The following is a 23,403-nucleotide window of genomic DNA, read 5'->3' on the forward strand; positions in this document are numbered from 1 at the left end:
GAATTAATGTAGGTCGCTACACTCACGGTTATTTCCCGAACACAAATAAAAGTTGGTTTATAGTATCTCTGTGTTTCATGTCTCTTAAAAAGACTTTTGGAGAATAAAAGAAATGATACAGTAATACTTCCATACCTTGGGGCTAAGAAGGAAATACTGGGACCTGGATCTCTGGCAGACTGTTTTTACCACCAACTCAAAGACTTTCCTTTCATTAACTGGGTCCATACCCTATTACAGAAAAGTAGATTTAAGATAACAGATAACATTTGTTATATTACATACTTCATGTTTATGCATTCTTTCAAGTTTCATAATATCAAAACCTTCCAGTATAGTTTGCTACTTTTCTTCTATGAAAAACTGATCCTTTTTTTGAAAATTATGACATCTACTTAGTATGCAAGTTACAGTTAATGAACTCCTGATTCAGTGGTATTTTTAAGCAGTTAGAGTAATCTGCCCTTAGATCTTAAATGAAAAGCACATAATCTTCTGTGCAATTTTCCATTTCTCATCAATTCAATCATTCTCAACATTTTTATAATCCCTGATTCTGTGGAATTTTTATGCGTTTAGAGTAACCTGCCCTTAGATCTTTGACAAAATATACTCTACTGTGCAATTCTCAATTTCTAATCAATTCCCTTCTAATGTAAAGATAAACTAGAACTGTCCAATAGGGACAAATACCCCTGCTGTGTTTTTTCAGAGTAGGTGCCAATTCACAATATTTTATGGATCTATTAAGAGGTGTTCACTATTGTCTTAAAACAAATCGAGTGAAAATATAATTGCATGCTCATTAATTTTTTTTCAATTTATGAATCTAAGGTGCAACCAAATAAAACATCAATACTAATACACTGTAACAGTTTTTTTTTAATTTCATTTAAAAAAGAAATAGCAATTATTTGTCATGCTACTCTGAAAAATAATTGTTGAAAAAAGAAATATTATACAGAATCAAATTAATCTTTATAACTTTATATCAAATTCATTTTAAAAATAATAAAGTGTCCAACACAGCATGATACTCCAGTCAAATATTGTTCATTCAATTAATATAAACAGTTTAGAATGTGAGGAAATCATGGCAACCTTTAAAAGGATTTCCATAATCTTTTTTTCCTTTTGATATTTGTTTAAACATCTCCTGTGGTGTAAGCATTAATTATAACAAATAATCACCAAATGGTTGCATTATAGCTTGAAAAATGCTCCTCCCCCACAAACAAACACATGTGCATATATCTTTCATGTGGGACATGATGCTCTGAAATTTGTTACTTGATATTTTAATTCTTTTTTTAATATATCAATTTAACTAATTAGTATTAAAAACTTAATCTATAACAAATTGATTTTAGAAATAGAAGGCTGGCCATCAAATGACATATGCTATTTAAACTGACCAGCAATTCCTCTGTCTAATTCCCAAAGGACCTTAATTAGAGATAACAGCTAACAGAAATGATTGAGACAGCTAGCTTTCCTACATTGAACTCATTAATTAATCTTTGACTGGATGCATGTCCACTGATAAATGTGAAGGGATGCAATTTTCTGTTATCAAAATTCTCCTTGACCAGTGCTTGATAATTTTACCCTTGGAAGAGGTAGATTATCTCTTATAAAATAACATTTGATATGGATTGCTGTAAAGTATATAATGAAAAAATATTATTTTCTTAATTTAACATTTTTTAAACAGGGATACAGAAACACTCTTACATTTTTGGGATTGTGTAATTCAATAGTAAAAGATTGGTTTCTTTTTAAAATTTCACTTAAATTAAAGGTCACGGTGACCTTAAAATAGGTCGTGACACACCTTCTACCCAAGATGCATAAACTGTCCAAGTTTGATGATTGTCAGTCTAATAGTTTTCTAGTTATGAGCCAGACAAAACCATAAAATAAAAAAGAAAAAACACCTGTAAAATGCAGAAAAATTACCCAATCATGATGAAAATATCAGGTGCACAACTTCATATGGTGAATAATAAGTGTACAAATTTTCAGACAAATCCATCCAATAGTTTCTGAGAAACGGTCTGGACAAAATCTTGTCTACAGACAGACAGACAGCTAGACAGACAGACGGACATGCTGATTCCAATATACCCCCCTAAACTTCGTTTGCGGGGGTATAACAATAATTTATTTTCTTTCATTCGAAACTAAAAATCATAAAAAGGGCTGTACGCTGCGGACATACCTGATTGATTTCGTCGACACACCTGAACGGACACTTGGCCAGCTCCTGGAGGGCCAGTAAATACAGGACGGTAGCCACGCTCCGCTCCCCACCACTCTGGTGGTGCATGTTCAGCTCCCTCAGCTGCTCCGCGTCGCGGTATTTCACCTTGATCCTCACCCCATACTTCTCATAATCCTCCTGAAATGAAAAATAGGTGTTATTATTTCCATATATTAACAAATTACAGGGTTGAATCAACTGTTTCCAGAGGAAAGATGGGGGTGTTAGGGGTTGTGAAGTAAAATGAAATCAGGAACTTTTAATGCTTGTAGATAAATCGAGTTTCACAGCACAATTTTTATAAAAAAAAAACTTCTGTTAAGGGCAGGCATGCCATGTTCACCCCTTAATTATAAATAGAAGTCTTTAATTTTTCTCAAATTACAACAAATTAATTCCGCACCTCGTTAGCGGGAACACTGAGATCCACCTCCCCAGCACAGTTCATGCAGGAGAAGAAGTATCCGAAGTTCTCGTTGATTTTTTCCATCAGTTCTCGTAGAGGCTCCAGCCACTGTCTCTTGATCTCCTCAATCCTCTCCTGATGGCCGCTAATTTCTCTTTCACGATTTTCTATCTCTGTTTCTAATTGGTTGATCTCAGTCTTGCGGGTGCGGTATTCTTGCACAACCTAGAGGACAACAAAGAAGGAATATCTTACACTTACTGTCATTAGTAACTGTAAACAAACTTTTCATTACTTACAGTAAACTCTGTTATAACGAAGTCACTGGGACCTGTGTAATTATTTCGCTATAGCCATAATTCATTACATCCGTGTAAGGAATTTGAAAAATTTTTCATAGTTGGGGATCCAAGAAAACTTCACTATGTCTGTGAATTTGAAATATCCATGTTCATGCTAAACAAGTTTTACTGTACTGTAAAGAAACTTTTCATTAGTTACTGTTAACAAATTTTTAATCATGTGCTAAAAATATCTGTGAGTTTACGACTTACTTTATCTTATGAATATCAATTGCTTGTTGTACTTGTTGTCCTATGTACTTACCCTTTCGTCAGTTTGATACAGTGAGTCTGCCCTGGCCTCTTGTAAGTGTATCTCCTCATCAATCTCTTCCACTGTATTACCAATTACGTTCTTAAATAACTGCAAATAAAAAATACATCATATAACACAATGGTTTATCATCAGCTATCATCTGCATTTTGATTCCACCTTATACATGAAGTATTAATTTAATAAATTTTCCCCCTTGAATTTCAGGGTGTCAATTGCTTAATTACTGCAATATAAGATTCTTTAACTAATCACATTCTATCTATAACTCCTGTACCAAGTGTACTGGAGTTTCACTTAGGCCATATAAAATTGAAATCTTGGTTCTCAGGCCCGCGCGCATCTGTTTTGAGGTAGCCGCATTGCCGATTTTATTGTATTTTTGATAAAATAAAAAGTTGGTATTGCGGAGACCAATCCGGGAAAAAAAATTCCGACCTCATTTGTTTCGTAGTTTAGTATTCAAATATCACTTCCGGTAGCCATTTACAATGAGATTTTGGCTATTTCGTTTGAAAATACATTCGAGGACATTACCATGATTACCTACGATGTTTACACGCTGTTAAGCAATGGATAAAGCAGAAATTTTGACCAGAAATGGAAAGTATATCTGTGATTAAAAAAATTATCTTTATGTTAAAGAAAATTCGGAAATTAAAATAAAAAAAAAATACCTCCCTCATCTACTTTATTGCCAATAAAATGAAAAATAAAATGCCGCCCTCCCGCATCTGTTTTGGAGAAAATTGGCCTGAGAACCAGGGAATTAAATTTAGATAGCCTTATCATCATGACAGAGATTTCAGAGTTGTCCCTCTTTGAAAACAATTTACCACACACAAAAACAATGTTGCACAAGTTAAATTGATGCAAAGCATCAAATCGGCCGCAAACAAAATTTAGCATTTCAAAAAATACTTTCACAAGTTCTAAAAGCATCCATGCAAGGAAAACAGGGACGTAGCATCCGGGGGGGCCAGGGGGGGGGGGCTGCCCCCCCCCACTTTTTTCCCCAACATAACCTTTACTATAGTAAATGTTCATTGATAGGATGGTTGGCCCCCCCACTTTATAACCATAGTATAGTGATAGCAAGGATTGTAAGGAAAAAATTGGAAGTGATAGTAATTTTATTTTTTTTTTGCTTGTCAACTTTTTCAGGTAAGTAAAAAAAAAATTTTCTCAGGTTGGCCCCCCCACTTTCAAAAACGATGCTACGTGTCTGGAAAATACAACTTATTCAAAGCTGAAATAGTTATCTTTTTTTATTCCAGACTGTCTTCAAAGTAAAATAAATTAAATAAATAGAAATTTTAGTGCATTTGTTCTACAAATGGATTCATCAAATAATAGTCATATATAAATGATAAGAATTTATCGCCATCAAAATGAAGATGCAGGCCTCAAGATGAACCACGTGCTGATACCCTGGATCTTTGTCACGTGATAATGCCTATGGTTTCTGCAGAAGAGGGCTGAGGCTATGCTGCAAGGCACAGTGCAAAATGTACAGAAATTATCTATTGTTTCGTTTGCAGCTTTAGCATATTCAGGACAATTTTTACTACTTGAACAAATTTTTTATTTTTATTTACCATGCACTTTTATCACGTCATTTTTTTCCGGAAAATCGTGACGATTTGCTTTCAAATCTTGTACACTCTCAGGGTGGGGAGTACCTATTATAAACTCTTTTTATATAACCATAAATTATCAATCGTCTGAAGAGAAATTACAATGAAATTGAAACGTAATTACAACAATTAATACTTACATTAAAGCAAGTTTTTAAAATATTTTACTCATGATATAACACATGTTATCATTTAAGAATTATTTTATTCTACAAATCAAAAAATAACGTCTCATTTCCCCATGTGCACATTCTAACACAATCACAAATAGATCGGCCGCTGCTGCGGCCGATAATAATCAATGACAGATGTATTTAGTGACCTTCAGAACAAAGGTTTGTTTACATTACATTATACTCTGAGGGTAGATAAATTACATATAACTTCAAAATAAGGCATAAACAAGTTTTATATAATGAAAAGATGTTGACACACACCACGCCATATATTCTCTGATCATCATGATAATAGCAGTCAGATTCAAAATATTTTTCTTTTACCGAAATAAAATTAATTTCAATTTTTAATATTATGGTCAAAATGAACAGCTGTAGATGATATGACTGAATGGGTCTTGTCATTCCTAAGTCTGAGTGTACTCACCGCCCTGATTTCCTGAGATAACTCCTCATTATCCGCTGTCCCTGTGGCTTTCTTGGCTATAGATAACAATCTTTTGGCCTTGTCTTTAATTTCTCTCACTCTCTCTTTAGCTTCCTCAAACTCCCTCTGTGAATTAAAATCATACCAATTACTTCACAATAGGCAGTTTAATCAGTCTCATTTAGTAAATATTACAGCAGACAATTGGATAAGATGCAAAACTCCAAACCCCTTTACAATTTTTTTTTAAATATTTGATGTGTGTGCACAATTTTAAACTGCTTCTTAAATAATTAGGAGGCAATATTGAATGACAGAATATATCTGCCCCCTTTGTCCCTTAAAAATAAGAAAAGAAATTCTTTAGAATCCAATAGTCAGATTTCATGCCGCAAACTTGTCAATGATTTAGGGACAGAGGTTACATTAAGTGATCAGAATTAATAACGGTCTTTATATATCTTACCTCCAGGTCTTGTAAGGAATGGGACTGTTCTCTCTTGGCATCCTCCAAGCTCTGAAGGTCTCGTACAATGGAAGCATGCTTCAGACTTAACCGGACTTTACTTATACTGAGACTCAAACATTCCTGAAAACAAACAAGCATCTTTTATAAAGTTTACCTACATTATAATTTTTTTGCTTTTTTGCTGGTATACAAATGTTGAAAATGTATTTTGAACTATATTTTCAAATTCACTGTAATTTTCATATTTGTTAAGCTGTAATATTGTGAAATTTTTCATATTTTTTTAGGGCTTCAATATTTGTAGATTTCAGAGATAACCTTTATCTAGTATAAATTAAGAACCTAATGTAAAATCTTCAATAATGCAGCACACATTCTGCAAAACTAATTTCTGATGAATTGTATATATCAATCTTTTCTGGCTATCTATTTTCTCATACTATTCATTAATAACTTTGTGTGGATAAATATTAAACTTCTGATCAGTCAAAGTTATGACACACCATCAGGTTTAATTAAAGTTTGTACCATGCATGACATTCTAATGATTCTCATTTATACAAAATTATAGCCCTGACAAGAATATTTTTTTTCTGCCAGTGACCTTGAACTTGCCAGAATGACCTTGTAAACAAAACTTGTACCTAGTATGAATCTCCAAATATTCTTGATTACAGACTTAGAGCCTACACAAGAATTTGAAATGTTTTAGCTTAGAGACCTTGAACTTGCATCAATAGCCTTGAGTCAAGGTCATGAAATCCCCTTAGCTCATACACAATCGGTTAACAATACAAAGTACATTGTAATATCCAAGACTTGACTGCATGAACAAACAAATAGATAAACAGTGACTCCAATAAATTCTACAAACTTTGTTTGCAGAGGGGGTATAATAAATACTCAACTGACTGTCACTAATGATAACAATACAGTTTGTATATATCTATTTGAAGCTCATAATAAACTACTGATGATTACAAAGACTATAACAACATTCAATTTACACTTCTTTACATAAGCAGTATGTCTGGAAAACAGTACAAGTCTTTGTTACTTTGTTTCTTTGTTGAATGTACCAGTATAGAGAATTTTTCATTCATATTGAGACCAACTTTTTTTTTATATAGGGCTGTACATTTAGACTTGTCTTAGCTTTAAGGGCATTTGAGGAATAAGGGATCTTTGCTGTGTCAACACCTACCACTTCATCAAAACTTGGTTTATTGGTTTCATTCAAAGATCTCCACGTACAGCAGTGGGATTCTGGCCCTCAACATAAAGATCTAATTCTTACTCTGTGACTCTAGAGCAAATGCTAAAACCACTTCATAACACAAGCGACAATGCCTAAGAGAAGGCTACCTGTTACTATGCATGGAAAGTAGAACCAAACAAAAATTTACTTTGATCTTTCAAAAGTTGAAATAGGTATATTAAATCTTTATATTTAAGCTTTGTGTGAGAAGTAAAAGCTACTGTCAATATACATGTATAACAGAAGAAAGGAAGAGCATCACCTCTCGTGAACGAAACACAAGAGGGCTCCAAAGAACAGGCTTCTGGGCCTCTATTTACATTATACATGTGGGACAGTGAATGTGGGACTCTTCCCAGCCCAGACTGTGGGGCAGAGACAAAGTGGTCCCTAAGAGTCTGTCTGCCTCAACCAGTGACACAAGGTTAACACAACTTAGTGGAGTAGTTATTCCTTCAATTTCTTAAGACAATGTGATCCCTAAGTGTCAGTCTGCCTTAACCAATGACACAACACAAATTAAGGATGTCCTTCAATTTCTTCAGACAAATTGATCCCTATGCACCTGTCAGCCTCAATTGGACAGACAACTTACAGTTAATAGTGTTTCTTTTAATTTTTTATAGCTATAGTGGTCCTTAATGCGTCTGTCTGCCACAACTGTGGATGGGGACACAACCTACCTTTGTGTTATCCTTCATTTTCTGCAGACAGACACACATTTTAACATTCAGCTCCTTCTTTTTCTTGTCTGTGGCCTCTTTCTCAGCATCCAAGTCTATTGCCTCGGCCTCCTCATTTTGTATTCTACAGAAAGTTAATTATAATACAAAATGATGGGAAATTCAATTAATTTCAATTAATAACTATTATATTTATTCATAAAGTTTTGTAAAAATAACAATTTTTGTTCAGGAAATGTGGAGGAGGGGTGCAAGTTCTCTGCTTTAATGCATTACTTTAAGAGCATAGAGGTAGTCTTAATGTACCCTGATCATTCACTACTGTAACAGGAAATTGCAAAAGGTTTAAGAAGATAAAAAACATGACAATCGGAGTTCCTCGGAAGGCTCGTACCTTGCACACTAACCTCGGTGATTCAGTCATGTGATCTTATTTGAATTTCATTCAAATGTTATACATTTGAAATTAGAGTTACTTTGTGGCATGTCCAAAACTATATTTTTGCTTTCAAAGACTACTAACATAAGGTTGTTATAGAGCGAAATATGAAAGGAGTGATAAGACAATTTCCAGCGGAGAAATGCATCATCCTGATGCCTATTCCTCCACCAATCACATCCAAGGTTTGTATGGAGTGTAGCAGAGAGTCAACCAAGGATTACCAATGGATAAAATGCAATTAATTACATTATCTTTATAAATTTTCAAGTTTTCTAGTGTTTATAAATTAAGATAAAACAATAGAATTAATTCATTTAGTACAGATTCTATTTTGCTTTTTTTATTTAAAAAAATTTTGCCTTTCTCAATTCAGACCAAACCATTAAAGTAGCATCTAAAAATTTTTTTAGCAAGATGGATGATTGTTCTCTGGATTTTCAAAGCACAGTGTCAAAAATATTATCCAGATACAAACACATTGAAAGTTGCAGCAGACTGTGCAGCAGATAGATAAGTTACGCAATTACAAAACATAAAAGCAACTTACTATAAATGTATTATATTTGGTGCGTTCAATTTTGGCAGAAATTGATTTTCACACTTCGTCTAGCTAGCATATATTTTCATACATTCTTATTTATGAGTATATGTGCTAGACATTTAGTGTTGTCCTTGAATTAGCGGAAGCTTCTTTCCGCAAAAGGCGCTAAAAAGAATACACAGCCGTTTACAGTATGTTGGAATAGAGCCATAGAGAAAAAGAAGCTATGTTTGTTATCTAGAAAATATTCCTAAATCTGTGCTAATTGTGAAGACTGGATAAGCTTGGTACAGGTAGAATGATAGCCATTGAAGTAGTTCTCCAATTAAAATGACCTGTTCATTCATATTTTCCTACTGGTCAGGGTGATTGGTTGACCCAAATTTTACTTTATTTAGTCTTAATTTTTTATCAAAATATTGGTTTATAATATTTCTGATACTCACTCCAGTGACCTAATTTTTACAGCAAAACTCCTAATAAATGATATGCCATTCCAACTGAAAGATTCTTTGAAATACCTGTACATTAGATATGAGTCAATGTTTTATTTTCTTCACCTTTGTTTCTTGGAGTCAATTTGAGATTGTAGCCTTTTCTTCTTGTCCTTTAACTGGGAAAGATTTTTCTGGAAAGCAAATATTAATTTTTTATATATATACATGTACTGTACAAGTAAGTTTAGCACAAAAATTTAAGAAAAAGAAGCTAATTAATTTTTAAAATCAGGATTTAAAACCTAATCAGCCGCTGCTAATTAACCCCGATTTCTATCCCACCTTCTGTTCTCGGAGTTTGTTCATCTTGGTGTCCAGCTCCTGTGATTCCTGCTGTAACCTTGTGTAGGCAGCCTCCTTCTCTCTCCTCTGTTCTTGACAACTCTGCAATTCAAGATTTTATTTAAAGAAATGATTTAATATGCATAATGAAAATCTCTTGTTTTATTTATGATTGGTGATGATTATTTCATCATTATAGTGGCTGCTTCTCAATTCACAAATCTGGTGCAAGGCACCAAATACAGTCAAATCTCATTATCTCAAATTAAAGTAGAAAGGACCAAGAAAAAAATTTCTGAGATATCCAAGGATTTCAGATATTAGAGGTAAAATATTTTTTAAATTATATGTTTGGGACTTACAAGTCACTTCTACATATCCATGGTTTTCAAGATGTCAGATTTTTTAGATATCAAATTTTAACTGTAGTTGAGAGCATTAATAAAGGATTGGAAAAGCAGGAAACCTGTTGTTTTAGCATCTACAGAATCTCATCCATTTCTCATATGAATAGCCTCATTACTTTGTTAGAATTTAAATACAGTAATCTCACTGCCAAAGTCTTACTTTGATATACAGTTGAACTTTGATATCTTGAACTCCAATATCTCGAATACCATGGATACGTGGAAGTGATTAGGAAGTCCCAATTACATATTCCTGTAGTATTTTACTCTTGATATCTGGAATCCAAGGATATCTCAAAGTTTTTTTCTCAGCCGTATCGGCTTCGAGATTTTGTAGTTTGACTATACCTATAATCTTGTTTTGACACTTACCCTGATCTCATTGTCGAGTTCTTTTTGACACTTACCCTGATCTTATTGTTGTGTTCTTTTTGACACTTACCCTGATCTTATTGTTGAGTTCTTTTGACACTTACCCTGATCTCATTGTTGAGTTCTTTTTGAAACTTACCCTGATCTCATTGTTGAGTTTCTACTTTATGACACTTACACTGATCTCATTGTTTAGTTTCTACTTTATGACACTTACCCTGATCTCATTGTTGAGTTTCTACTTGATGACACTTACCCTGATCTCATTGTTGAGTTTTTAGTTTTTGACACTTACCCTGATCTCGTTGATGAGTTCATTTTGACACTTACCCTGATCTCATTGCTGAGTTTCTACTTTATGACACTTACCCTGATCTCATTGTTGAGTTTTTAGTTTTCGACACTTACCCTGATCTCATTGTTGAGTTTCTACTTTTTTACACTTACCCTGATCTCATTGTTGAGTTCTTTTTGACACTTACCCTGATCTCGTTGTTGAGTTCTTTTTGACACTTACCCTGATCTCATTGTTGAGTTCTTTTGACACTTACCCTGATCTCATTGTTGAGTTCTTTTTGACACTTACCCTGATCTCATTGTTGAGTTCTTTTTGACACTTACCCTGATCTCGTTGTTGAGTTCCTGGATTCTGGAGGCGTCCACTGAAGCAGACATCCACTGGGGGTCCCTGTTCAAGTCAAATCATAGTCCAATTACTATGCATACAGTGTCATTAATTAAAGAAAGATAAAAGTTTTTTGGCCTTTAATGTGTTTAAATGTTAAATTAGTAACAATATTTTTCATACTTTTGAAACACCATACTTCATTAAAAATTATTCTGTAATGTGAGGATCATAATGGTCAACCAAACATAGATTTCTTTAAAACCTAACTTTATTTCCCTGTACGATTTCTGGTTATGTTCATGTACTTACAGGTTGTTATTTTAACAGCAATTTGTCTAGTTGACCTAATGAGGGTAGACCTGAGGCCTGTTTAACAGAGGGAACGTTTGCGAGTGCTCGCCAAAATTCCTTATGCCTCCAATAAAAAACATTTGCAAGTGCTCGGTCTGTTGAACAGGCCTCTAATGAGAGTACACTGTACAGATCAGCAATGACAAAGGGCCTACCTGATTTTGGTGCTTCTGGAAGACACAGATTTGTCATACTTGGATACTCGACAAGTGTACTGCAAACATAAAAATAAACATATTTTTAACAAGTAATCAACATAGCTCTTCAACTCCACCAAAATCATGCAGTGAGACAAAGTACCATATAGCAGGTTATTTTTGCGGGGTGCTAATTTTGGCTTATTTTGGCATTTTAATTACACCAAAATTATTGTCATACCTATGAGGAGGCAAAACGCCAAATTTTACACCTGCCAAGAAAACCTGCTATACGGTAATTTATATCAGTACATGTACATGTATACCTTTCATAAATAGAAATATTTTTGGGAGAATTCAAAACAGAACAAGGGAATTCTATTCAGTGGGAACAATTACACATGCTTCAAATGTTCTTATATTATGAACAAATGCAGCCTACAGACCTGGTACTCGTCAGTGTAGAAGGTCCTCAGCTCCGGACATTTTCTTTTGATGTCCTGCACCAGATCTTTGGTGCGTCGGGTTCCGACCGGGATGTTGTGGATGTGATACTGAGCACAGAGATAGCGTCTTACTCCATCCGCACACACAATGTAATCCGTCAGGTAGTTCACAAAGCCAAACTGACTGTCAAAGGAAATTAGGATTGACAAATCTTTCTAATTATTACAAGCTATGTAAATTAAACAAGAGAAGGTGTCAAACTGCTAAACGCACATGAGATCTTGGTTTAAAACTACAATAATCTCTTAACAACTTTGTCATGAACATCAAACTGCCAGTACTTTTTCAAGTGTACACACGTCACAGTAATTCAGTAGTTCAAAACTACAACATGTACACTTGATTCTTATGTCATAAGATGGACAACTCTGATGTAATTTTTGTAGAATCAACTTGTTCAAGAAAAAGAAAATCCTACCCCTGAGTGTAAAGAATTGAGAAAGCATAATTATCTCACCCTTGGAAGAAGGCATGGCCCTTCATTTAATCAAATTGCCAAGTTTGGTTGAAGTTGGCCCAGTGGTTTTTGAAGTCAAAAAGGTGAAAAAGGACAAGATAGGGTAACAGCCAAAACTGGCCTTTTATTTGATGTAAAAATCAGAACACTGGTAAATTTGTAATAGTTTGTAGTTAAGAACTTAGTCATACACTGATGCTTTCTTTCAAACCAGCACTTGTTTTGATTCAAAGCTTACATGGAGGTCACAAGATGGTGCAGAAGTTAAGGATATTTTCCAGAATTCCTCAACTCTGGTGGAATTTCGTAATATTTGAGATACTTGTTTCTTTCAAAAACATAGAGCATAAGCTTGCCTATCTGAGATTTTCACAAACTGCATCTGATAAGTGTATAAAATATATAAATTTGGTAGATAAGCAAGCTTGTGCTCTATGCTTTCTGAAACAAACTGTGCTGTAAAACTGATGAAAATTTGCATTAAAAAAAAATTGATTTATATGTATTCTCTGACCTCGCTGTGAATTCTGTGTATTTCAAAATTTAGAACCAATACTCATTTTGCCAGGGATGACAACAGATTTTAAACTGTTGCATCATTCTAAAAGACACCCAAAATCAGGGGCCAAAAAGGGGTCTTACCCTATCTTGTCCTTTACAAAGACAACTACGACAAGAATGACAATGATGAAGACAAATGACAATGAACAAATTTCCATCAAAAAAACCCATGTGTCACATGTGTCAGGAGAAAACAATTATCTTTCATAACAGAAATCTATAAATGTAAATAATTTTTTATTTCAATAATCCTGAAGAAAAATAGCCCTCTTCCAGTTTTCTTAGAGGAGGTAATTATTACTCTTAAGGTCAAGATCTAGTAAATGAAACGTGCCTACAGATTTATCAAACTTGTGAAATAAATTCCTTTATTGATGCTTTACAACTTTAGCTTGGTCAAATTTGTTGGTAAACAACATGAAAAACTGTATTTCAAACTGTCATTTTCAATGAAAAATTAAAAAAAACAATCATGAATATGGGAGTTTTTTTCATATTCGACAAAGGAAATGTATCCAGACTGCCTACAGTCTCTCAGAAAATGATAATGTATGTTCGTGGCCTCTTCTTTAAATCAATATCAAATTTAATATAGGTATCCGGTTTACTTTTCATATGATTTCAAATTGAATGTCATGAAAATATCCTATTTTCTACATAAGTACGGGAAAAAGAAAGTTGAAATTGATTATGACGTCATAATGGATCTAGCACCAAAAAATTAGTCTAAAGTTATTTACTAGACCTTGACCTTAAAGACGTACAACACACTGGGGGAGATAACTCTTGCGATTTCAATTGAACGTTTGACGTGACGTCAAATTTAACGTCAAAAATAAAGCGTCAAAACGACGAGTAAAACGATCCCGATGTATATCAATCATGAAAGAAAATTGGGATATGGGGCTTGGCTGTGATTGTGCGTACCATACTCAATCAATAAGTATTTCTTTTAATTAACCCGATTAAACTCCGGAAAAAGCAAGACATACAATACCATCCCTTAATGTTTATTTCATTTCATTTCATATACAATAAATTGTATTTTTGATCATTTGAAGCGCAGCATATTTTTATTCTAAAAATTTTATTTTACATTGCCGAAATTCTCGTTATGTACAATTGGCTATATAGCATTCCGATTAATGGTCTTCATTACAATTTGTGCATTTACGATATAAATATTGTTTTTCTTCTTTAATTAAATAAAACTACAATAAATAAACAAAAAAACTTTTTTTACAATGTAAAATCGATGTTGTTCTCAGACCCTTACTGATCAAAGAGGAACAACTCTGAAAATGTAGGAGATGTTTATTTTCCTCCCTTTATTCACGGTTCTCCACAGAATCAGATACATTTACAGCAAGACCTGATAAATCCGAGAATTGAATACTGTAGACCTCATATACACAATGTAAGTATAGAATTGAAAAGCATTGTTCACTTGTACTGAAATTATCTGCATTAATGAATATCCTATTGCAGCAAATCATTTGACTTTCTGTCAACAATGTCGGTTCGCATTTCCTCGAATCAAAACAAAACGTAGCCTGTAAGATTAAGTGCGATTTTATAAAAATTGAAATAGATGAAGAGTTTCGTGTTTGATATTTTGAAGTTAATGTGGATGAATACGGAATTTTCATTTTAACTTTAGAAGCGACGACATTGAAAGAAATGCGTACACTATCGTGAGGGGTGTACAAAATCAACATATTCAAGTTAAACAAAACTTGAATTCGTATCCAGGTTTCATGTGATATGGAATGCATAACGCATACATATATGGACTAAACACAAATCCTTCAGTAATTTTTTCCTGATACATATAAAAAGAGTAGTCAATATTTATTCTGCATTCATGAATTTTAAAAACTAATGCATACCTCCGGGATTCAAATGACGAAATACCAGTATATTTGCACTGTAAACGACGTTTCGTCAAACGCTAATGGTCTGCGACGCAAAAAAGGAAGGGGTGGGGGTGATAGGGGTATTCAAAAATTGCCTAAAATCTACATTTAAATACGCTTTACATATGAGAACTTTTAAATTTGTAAGTTAATATATTTTTGAAGCAAAAGCAATATTCCAATTTAATTTTTTTAATATGTATTTGTAGATTCATATAATAAAGTGATCGACCCCCGTCTGAAAGACGCGAGGGAACGTGATTTATTGAGAAAGGGGGAGGGGGTAATTTTCCGCTATTAAATCAAAACTGGTCGTACAAAAATTATACAAAAAATTATGAAGATTATTTTTACTACAGCTACCTAAAGAAAGTTTTTTACCAAAATTAAACGACAGGTTTTTTCACAAAAAAATTTTGAATTTGAAAAATACGCAATTTTCAAGGCTTAGATAATTCATAGTTTTTCAGTTTAAGGTCTTTAAAAATTATTTTGATGGTATGTATATCAAAAAGATGACTATGTTTTTGTGTTAAATGGTTAAGGGAATAAGCCAATGAAATTTGACATTTATATCTAACCTGGCTTTTTTGAAAATCAAGGTTTAAGTAGTTCATTGATTAAAAATTTTCTCTCCTTGTAAACAACTAAAGGGGGGTAACTTTTGGAAGTTCCTGTCCAAAAACCACTCGAACGATTTTGTCCAAAATGTGCATACCTGCAGTAGATATAGTCATGTACTAAATATACAAAAATAACGAAAATTAAACGACAGGAATTTTTTGGGGTAGGTGTGTTGTACATCCTTAAGCAAAACATCATTACCATCCCTAAAATAAAAGTTCCATCTCAAGAAATCTTGGAAAAGTTATGTAATTGTGCAGTTTTATGTGTTCATGATTAAGTTTTTAATAGAGTATGTAATTACTTTTTATTCTAATATTCAATCTTTGAAAACCAATAGAGTCTAAGCTGTAATTCACCATCAATGAATGAATGATCATACCTTAGAATGTAAAAGAGTAATTACTGCTTCAATTAATAAACAAAAATTTAATCGGGAATGATTATAAATCAGACAGTGATCATCAATAATTATCAATTTATCATCTGTTTTAACGTACTAATTATCACATGATAGTATCAGGAAGTGCAAACAGTCCCCATATTTCCCATCATTACCAACTATTGTTGCGAATAATTTTCTCCTGTTAATCACAAATTAAGCAGTTTCCTGATCCCTTTTCCCAATGTTAACTACATACTTTTTTTCCTCTCTTGCTTTGTCAAAGAAAGATTGCTTTGTTTGGAGTTAGTAACTTTTCCTATACATTTCCATTCTAAGTTTTACTTTTAAATTTTGGTCTTCTTCTGTCTCAAAATGTAAGGAACATTTATTTGAATCTGTGTAATGTGTTTATACTGTAGCTGTTTGTCTGTCAATCATTTTTATGCCCCGGATCGAAAGATCCCAGGGGTATATAATTTTTGTCCTTTCTACATGTACATAATTATGCTTTTGCAAGACACAGGTCACAAATTCCATAGCATTAAATGGTTTCCACATCATAAGACATTTCTGAGTTTTTGTAGAAGGATTTTATATTTTGTAACTTGCATAATATTAAATATCAAAATATTCTTGATACTTATCTCTATCTTTTAACCTTTAAAATTTTCCTCTTATTAGAATGAAAAAATATTGATACTAAGATAACAGATACACCGTAATTTGAAGTCATTACAGTGAAAATCCCTATTAATAACTCCTGGTATTATGATGTCACAAGTGTCATTTTCTGAGGAGATAATGGTAGGGTGTTAAATAGATTAACTCTACAATATGGACTTAAACACAGGAATAATTTACGCTAAATTAGTACAGAAAAACTTCTGAGGGTTTCAATTTTTTAAATCACTTTCTAGGACACATTATTCACCTTATCTAGTTTCATGATATTTTTAAATAAAAATAATGTTAACTAATGAATTAAAATGACTTTAACCTATGATTAACATTTATGAAAATTACTTTGAATGCCAAGCGGGAAATGAACAAAATGCGATACAGAGGAATGAAAGTGGAACATAATAATATTATTTAAACCTCTGAATGCTCTCTATGCAGAGTACACTTGGACTTTTGTATCTGGGAATTCCAAAGTGTGGATGTCCGTAAAGAAGTGGGCGAGTCAGATTTTTCTCATTAGCTTGGGTTTTATGTTCGATCAGTATCTCAAACTTTTTTCAATGGACTCTCCATGTCCAAGTTATGTAAGATTTACTGAGTCTTAAAAATTTCTATTGAGAATGAACAAGTTGTGCCAGACCTTTGTTTTTTGTTTGTTTGTTTTGGGGGGGGGGGGGGGGGGGTTACCTATAACGAGAGATATTGTGTCTGGCGTTGAAGGCTGCCAGTTGCTGGGGCGGCACTTTCAAGGCGTTCACCCTCAGGTTCTGCTTGTCTCGGACCTCCCTCATAAACACATTGTAATCCTCCGTGTTCTCGAAAATAAACGCCCTCATGTCGTTGGCGCTGATGTGCATCTCGATGAACTTGGCTACTGCGGGAGACGTTGGATTTACCTGAAATATAAATAAAGACACGTCAAATCCTGATTAATAACGATAATTATTGACTTTTTCAAATGACATTTCAAAATTCATCTAGAAATGATTATCACCTGTCCATTAAATGCCAGAGATTTTTTCATTAAAATTTATCAAATGTCAAGTCTGATCCATCTGAACCTTGACAGGCAAGCGAGCACCACATATTAACCTTTTTCTCACAACTGCTTACAACAGGAGGCCCACGGGCTGCAACGCCAACCTGAGTAACTTTTGCTGTTCTTCACCAGACTGTCCAGAAAGCATCTTTCGGTCTTTCATCCAATAAGTCACACACACTACTGGATCAGTTCCATTTACATAAACCCAATACATTTACCATTAAGCTAGAGTACTTCTTAATGATGTGTACCTGTTTCCTATTGACATACAGTACTTACCGAGAGCAACAGAGGCAGATGGACTTGCCCCTGGAATTTGTCCCGATTGTCCTTATACCACATGACAGCATCGTAAGTTGGTTTGTGTCTATTCCTCAACATTTCAAGCTTGCGGTTCTCAATATTCTGAATTTCCTTGAGTTCTTGTTGGAAACCTGTATATAAGTAAAGACAGACTTTTAAAATTATTAAAGAATTACTTAATATCTTTTGTTGCCTTTTTTAATGAAATATATGAAGATAACGAACAGTTTTAAAGCTCAAAGTTCATTAACAAAACAAAATCTGAGTAGAGCAAACAAGGACCTCCAAAACATCAGAGGTGGGATCAAGTGTCATGAACGAGTGAGCATCCCCTTCCCATTAGTCACACCCACCGTGTGCTCCTTGTCATGAATAGGAAATACAGTGGGTTCCGTTTAAACAGATAGTCAGGTTGTCAGAATAATTTTATCCGTATAGCTGAATATTGGAATAGCCGATTGCAATATTTCCGTACAAACAGCAGATCTACAGTACACAAGTAACAATTTCAACAAGGTTGTATTACGTACCTGTACTTTCATTTTCGTTCGATGAATGTACCAAGTCAGGAAATGAATTATTTCACTTAATTTAATAACAAGTTCAATATGATTTTGTATGAATAATTTGTTTTTAATTGAAGTATAAAACTTATTTCTAACTTTATTTATCTATTTAGCACCAGGCACCTGTTTGTTTACATTCATCCCATTCGTTGATGGCATCCATTTTGGAAAACGGAAGTTGATTGAATACATGACTATATTACGTAAACCATTTTTTTCCGGATTGCTGATTAATAAATAAAAAAAAACCTTTATTGTTTCATCTTTACTTGTATGTTATGTCACTTTCATTGATGGATTTAATTTTCAGACGTATATTTATACGGAGTGCATGTGATTTTAATTTTTAAAATTGCACTTAAAAGTGAACACATATTCAACTACATGACCAAGCGCTACCATTTAATAGACAGTCTAATTCTGATAATTTTAATTTAATGTCCAAGCGAAGTGTCATACTCAAACTGAACAGTTCAATAATTAAAATTTCACGCTGAAGAAAATTGCATACAAGCCAATTATCAATGATCTAAATTAACACCCAAGCCGGTCATCACTATTGTTATCAAAACATCGATCTAGTGTGCCCACTGTTAACACAGGTAAGGTGCTGGCGTGTGTTCAGCCGTGACTAATCCCCTCATTATCGTGTCTGGAAGTGTCAAACTTGTGTAAACAAAGGATTTACATACAGAAGGAAGAGGTGTGAACGAGACAATTATTATGAAAATCACTATGATAGGCAAAATTTTTCTATCAGATAAAACGAAAATCCGATATTTTCCTATCAGAATATCAGATGAAATTATTAATAAATATATAAGAAATGGTTTTGTGCTCTGATATTGTATCAGAGTAGCCGAAATATTCGTTTAACCGCTATCCGATTAAATGGAATCCACTGTAATGGAAAAATCTGTCGACAATTCAGTGTGTACAGATATAATGGCCTAACAATTAGTATGACAACAGAGCTGCCAACATTCTGAAATGAAAGATAGTAAGGCGTGGTCCGTGGAAAGCCGAGGCCCCCCTGCCGCTGAAGATGTTTTGTAAATGGACATGCAATCAGAGGAATTTGAGACACGTTTCCATTTTGTTTACTTAAAAACATTGTCATGAATGCGATCAGCCATCTAAAATCGAAACGACGATACAAGCAACCAATGTAAGGATTATAAATATTTAATTATAATAGTAGAAACTGTAGACGACCAGTTATGAAAATCCCAGTATTATAAACTTTGATGGAGAAAAACTGAAATCGGAAGAATATAGAGAAATCGTAAGGCGTATTTTGGATGCTAATTTCGTAAAACTTACGCCAAAATCGTAAGGGTTGGCAGCTCTGTGAAAACAATAGTCAGCATTTGACTTCAAGATAAATTATATTTGCTGACAAGTCATTGTATCGACCATATAACATACGAAATGATGACTTTAAATGAGGCTGTTGATACTCTTGTTTCAGCAACTTGTTTGTCAATAACTTACCTTGTTTTAAAAATTGTTCATACATAGAGCATACTCTTGCGTATCGAATCAACTGAAAGATATAAACCCCATATGCAGGTGATGTAGGTGCATTGCTGCATAGGTAAGGGAAGTTGACGATTAAAAAGTTAATTATCTTGTTTGTCATAAATAAAATATCAGAAAAAATATATATATGGATATCCAACTTTGGTACAAAATAAAATACCTTTGCAAAGCTAGAAATCTCTGATAAGAGGTAGCTCTACTTGTTTGTAATCACATAGAATATAAATATACATTAATTAGTACTAGAAACACATTCAATTGTTTATCGTGTTGACCAAGTGACTGGGGTGACCTAAAGATAAAAATTACCGTCCACTTGTCTTTTGAGGCCCTCGATTTCTCGCCGGACTCGGTCACCATCCTGTGTTAGCACGGTCATTCTCTGGTTTGTTCTCCTCATCTCATTGGTCACCTCCTCCAACTGGACCTGCAAAACAAACCAACTTAATAGGGAAAAATGTTTTAGTACTTCATCTATACACGATAACTTGCACTTCACTTTTCACAACATTTCCAAACTGTACTCCCCCCCCCTCCCCACCCCCTTATTTCTTTTTTTCTTCCAAACTGTTAGTTTACTTTCCCCTTTGTTTGTTCTTATACACAAATTTTCTTAAACTTGTTTAATGACTATGTGTGTATCTAACACAATTATCCCCATGTACATTACAATAGACAAGGGAGTGTAGAGAACTGAACAAGTTGCCAAAAAGACAACAGTTTTTTCAATCTATGATCTTCCAGCAAGATCTTGAACTTTGTGGGGTGTCTGTCCAAATTGTTTTTTTCCCCAAAAAGCAGCTTCATTTCAAATAAGCATTAGAGAAAGCACCATAGTCTAGAATTATGCTTATGAGTTTAATTTCTTTTCTTTTTTTTTTTTTGGTAGTGTTAAAAAGACCCAAAAAATTCACTTCTTTCACTGGTAAGATTGTAAGACATTTCTTCACCTCCGAAAACAATTCCTCTCAAATATTTTTCCCTCAATCATGAAAATGTGACCCTCTGATATTGATTGAAATTTCGTAGTATACTAATTATGGCCATTCATATCAAATTAGCTAAAATCTTAAATGCATGATAACAAGCCTATATCAATTGTGTCTCAACAATAAAACTTGCCTGATAATCTGATATTCACTTTCTACATATATAGCTAAGAATTTAAAACCAGAGCAAGAAAAAAGAGATTTTATTTTAAGTCCGTTAAGCATTTGTTACGTTATCCTCTGTAACTTTCTGACCCACCTGAATATTGGCCGTTTCTACAGATGTCTGAAGCTCCTCTTCTAAAGCCTCCACTTGTCTCCTAAGGTCCACGATTCTACAATGTCACGGTCACTAGGTCAAAGTTCATTTTCTATGATAATTAGGCCAATGAGAATTGATTGAACCAACAAAGACAAAATCAACAGGAAGTGGGCGCACAATTCCGAGTTTGACCTACTTTTGAAAACCCTTAACTTTGGTCATGAGCTGCCATATTGGGCATCAATGTTTCACTAACACTTGTGTTTTGGCTGGAACTTCTTATAAATGACCTAATTGAAAGACATCTTTTTTTCACAATATGCAAATGCAATCTACCTTCTTTTTCTACTCTCTTCTTCACTTTCTTTTTGCTTGAGAAGATCTTGAACCTCTTGAAACTGGAAAAAAAAATATTTCTTAAGCTCAGAAACACTTATCCAGTCATCTTCCTTCTAATTATCAGTAAAGTGAATCAAAGGAAACAAAATTAATTTTTTATTTTCAACACTATGGATTTCAATGGCTGTAATTACAGGTCACTCGCCATAAACAAGAATCTACAGAAGAGTTCTAGTGAATTTGGAGTTTTATTAATCTATTCATTTGTACAAATTATATAAAGAATATAAATACATTATAAGTATGAATAATATCTCACATGATTTGTAAGTGTATATGATTTGTATCCAACGAGATGTGTTTTATATCCCCAAGCCTTGGCGAGGGGATAAAACACACAAAGAATTGTCTAAAAATCATATCCAGCTACAAATCATGTGAGATTCTTTTTCTCCATGTTTTAAATTTTGTTTTATAATCCACAATCAATGTTTTACACTGTTTTTATGTAGAACTCCACTTTATTTTACTTAATTTTGCTAACAAAAAACTAGAGTTGGGTATTGCGAGTGAAAACCATATTGCGATATATTGCAATATTTTACGTTGAATATTGCCGCGCGATATATTGCGATATATTGTAGATTAATTATCATTAATTAATTTGTGCAGAAAGTTTAAAATGCTGTCAAGTTCAAAGACTATTTGATTTTTCTAAAAAAAATTTAAAGGGGGCGGGGGATAAGACATTAATAATTATAACTTTTAATCAAATACCCTGGTAAAATATTAAAACAAAATGTACTCATTTGATGTATTTTCAAATTAAAAAAAAAGTTTATGCATAGTATATTCTTTATACGTTTTTGTTTTGTTTGTTTGTTTTTTTTTGGAGGGGGGGTGGTGGGTGTTTTATTGAAATAGCATAAAATGTAACTTAATGATTAAAACAATAGATACTGTATAGAAATTTTATGTGGTCACAGAATAAAATTAAAGCCAGAAAGAAATTGTGACCTACATGTATTCGGGCGTTTGGTGTTTTAGTCTGACCCAACCTAATTTCACATAATGACATATGACCAGGAACTTCATTGGCCTATTGCTATTGTTTTAATATAAATGCTCCTGGTATAGCATGAAAGTGTTTAAATGGCATGAAACTTGTTTAAAAAAATAATAAAAAGCAACACTGTATAGAGAACATGGATGGCCATCAATTTGTAATATGGATCTTGAACTTAGCATTCATCGTCGGTCGTGTAGATTCCATGAAATTTTAAGAACCACAGTACACATGGTATACACCCTGTAAAAATGTTTTATATATTTTCTTTCTTAATAATTTTATTTAAAAGTCTTTTTATTAATTATCAATATAATTTTAAAGCAAGATATTTAAAATTGCGACAGTGAATGAAAAGCTTTCTCTCTCTCTCTTTTCTCTCTCTCTGCCTCTGAAAGCTGACGAAGTATTTTTTTTAACTAGATTGAAAAGGCCTGGGGAAGTTACAAGTATTATTTCAGTAGTTTCTACAATAAAGGAGGTTTTATATATATTTTCATAAATATCGTGAAATACCGGTATCTGATTTTTATATCGTGATATATTATCGTGGTGGATAATACCGCAATATA

The 23,403-nt window shown here is 33.4% G+C and overlaps 1 protein-coding gene across 1 annotated transcript; it reads right to left on the reverse strand.

Annotated features, from left to right (window-relative positions):
- Positions 1 to 135: 135 nt before the first annotated feature.
- LOC134266281 (structural maintenance of chromosomes protein 5-like) lies at positions 136 to 21,878 on the reverse strand (the record flags this gene model as incomplete). Its single annotated transcript, XM_062748495.1, has 17 exons — positions 136 to 231; positions 2,222 to 2,401; positions 2,667 to 2,894; positions 3,276 to 3,374; positions 5,525 to 5,650; positions 5,991 to 6,113; positions 7,935 to 8,058; positions 9,478 to 9,545; positions 9,697 to 9,798; positions 11,097 to 11,163; positions 11,610 to 11,668; positions 12,038 to 12,221; positions 17,410 to 17,618; positions 18,044 to 18,198; positions 20,485 to 20,602; positions 21,424 to 21,499; positions 21,763 to 21,878. Coding segments are annotated over 17 exons (2,130 nt in total), but the record flags the coding sequence as incomplete, so codon positions are not given.
- Positions 21,879 to 23,403: the final 1,525 nt, after the last annotated feature.

This window comes from Saccostrea cucullata, unplaced genomic scaffold (genome assembly GCF_032062105.1).
Source record: "Saccostrea cucullata isolate Sc308-1 unplaced genomic scaffold, CSIRO_AGI_Scuc_v1 ctg10097, whole genome shotgun sequence".
Taxonomy (NCBI): domain Eukaryota; kingdom Metazoa; phylum Mollusca; class Bivalvia; order Ostreida; family Ostreidae; genus Saccostrea; species Saccostrea cuccullata.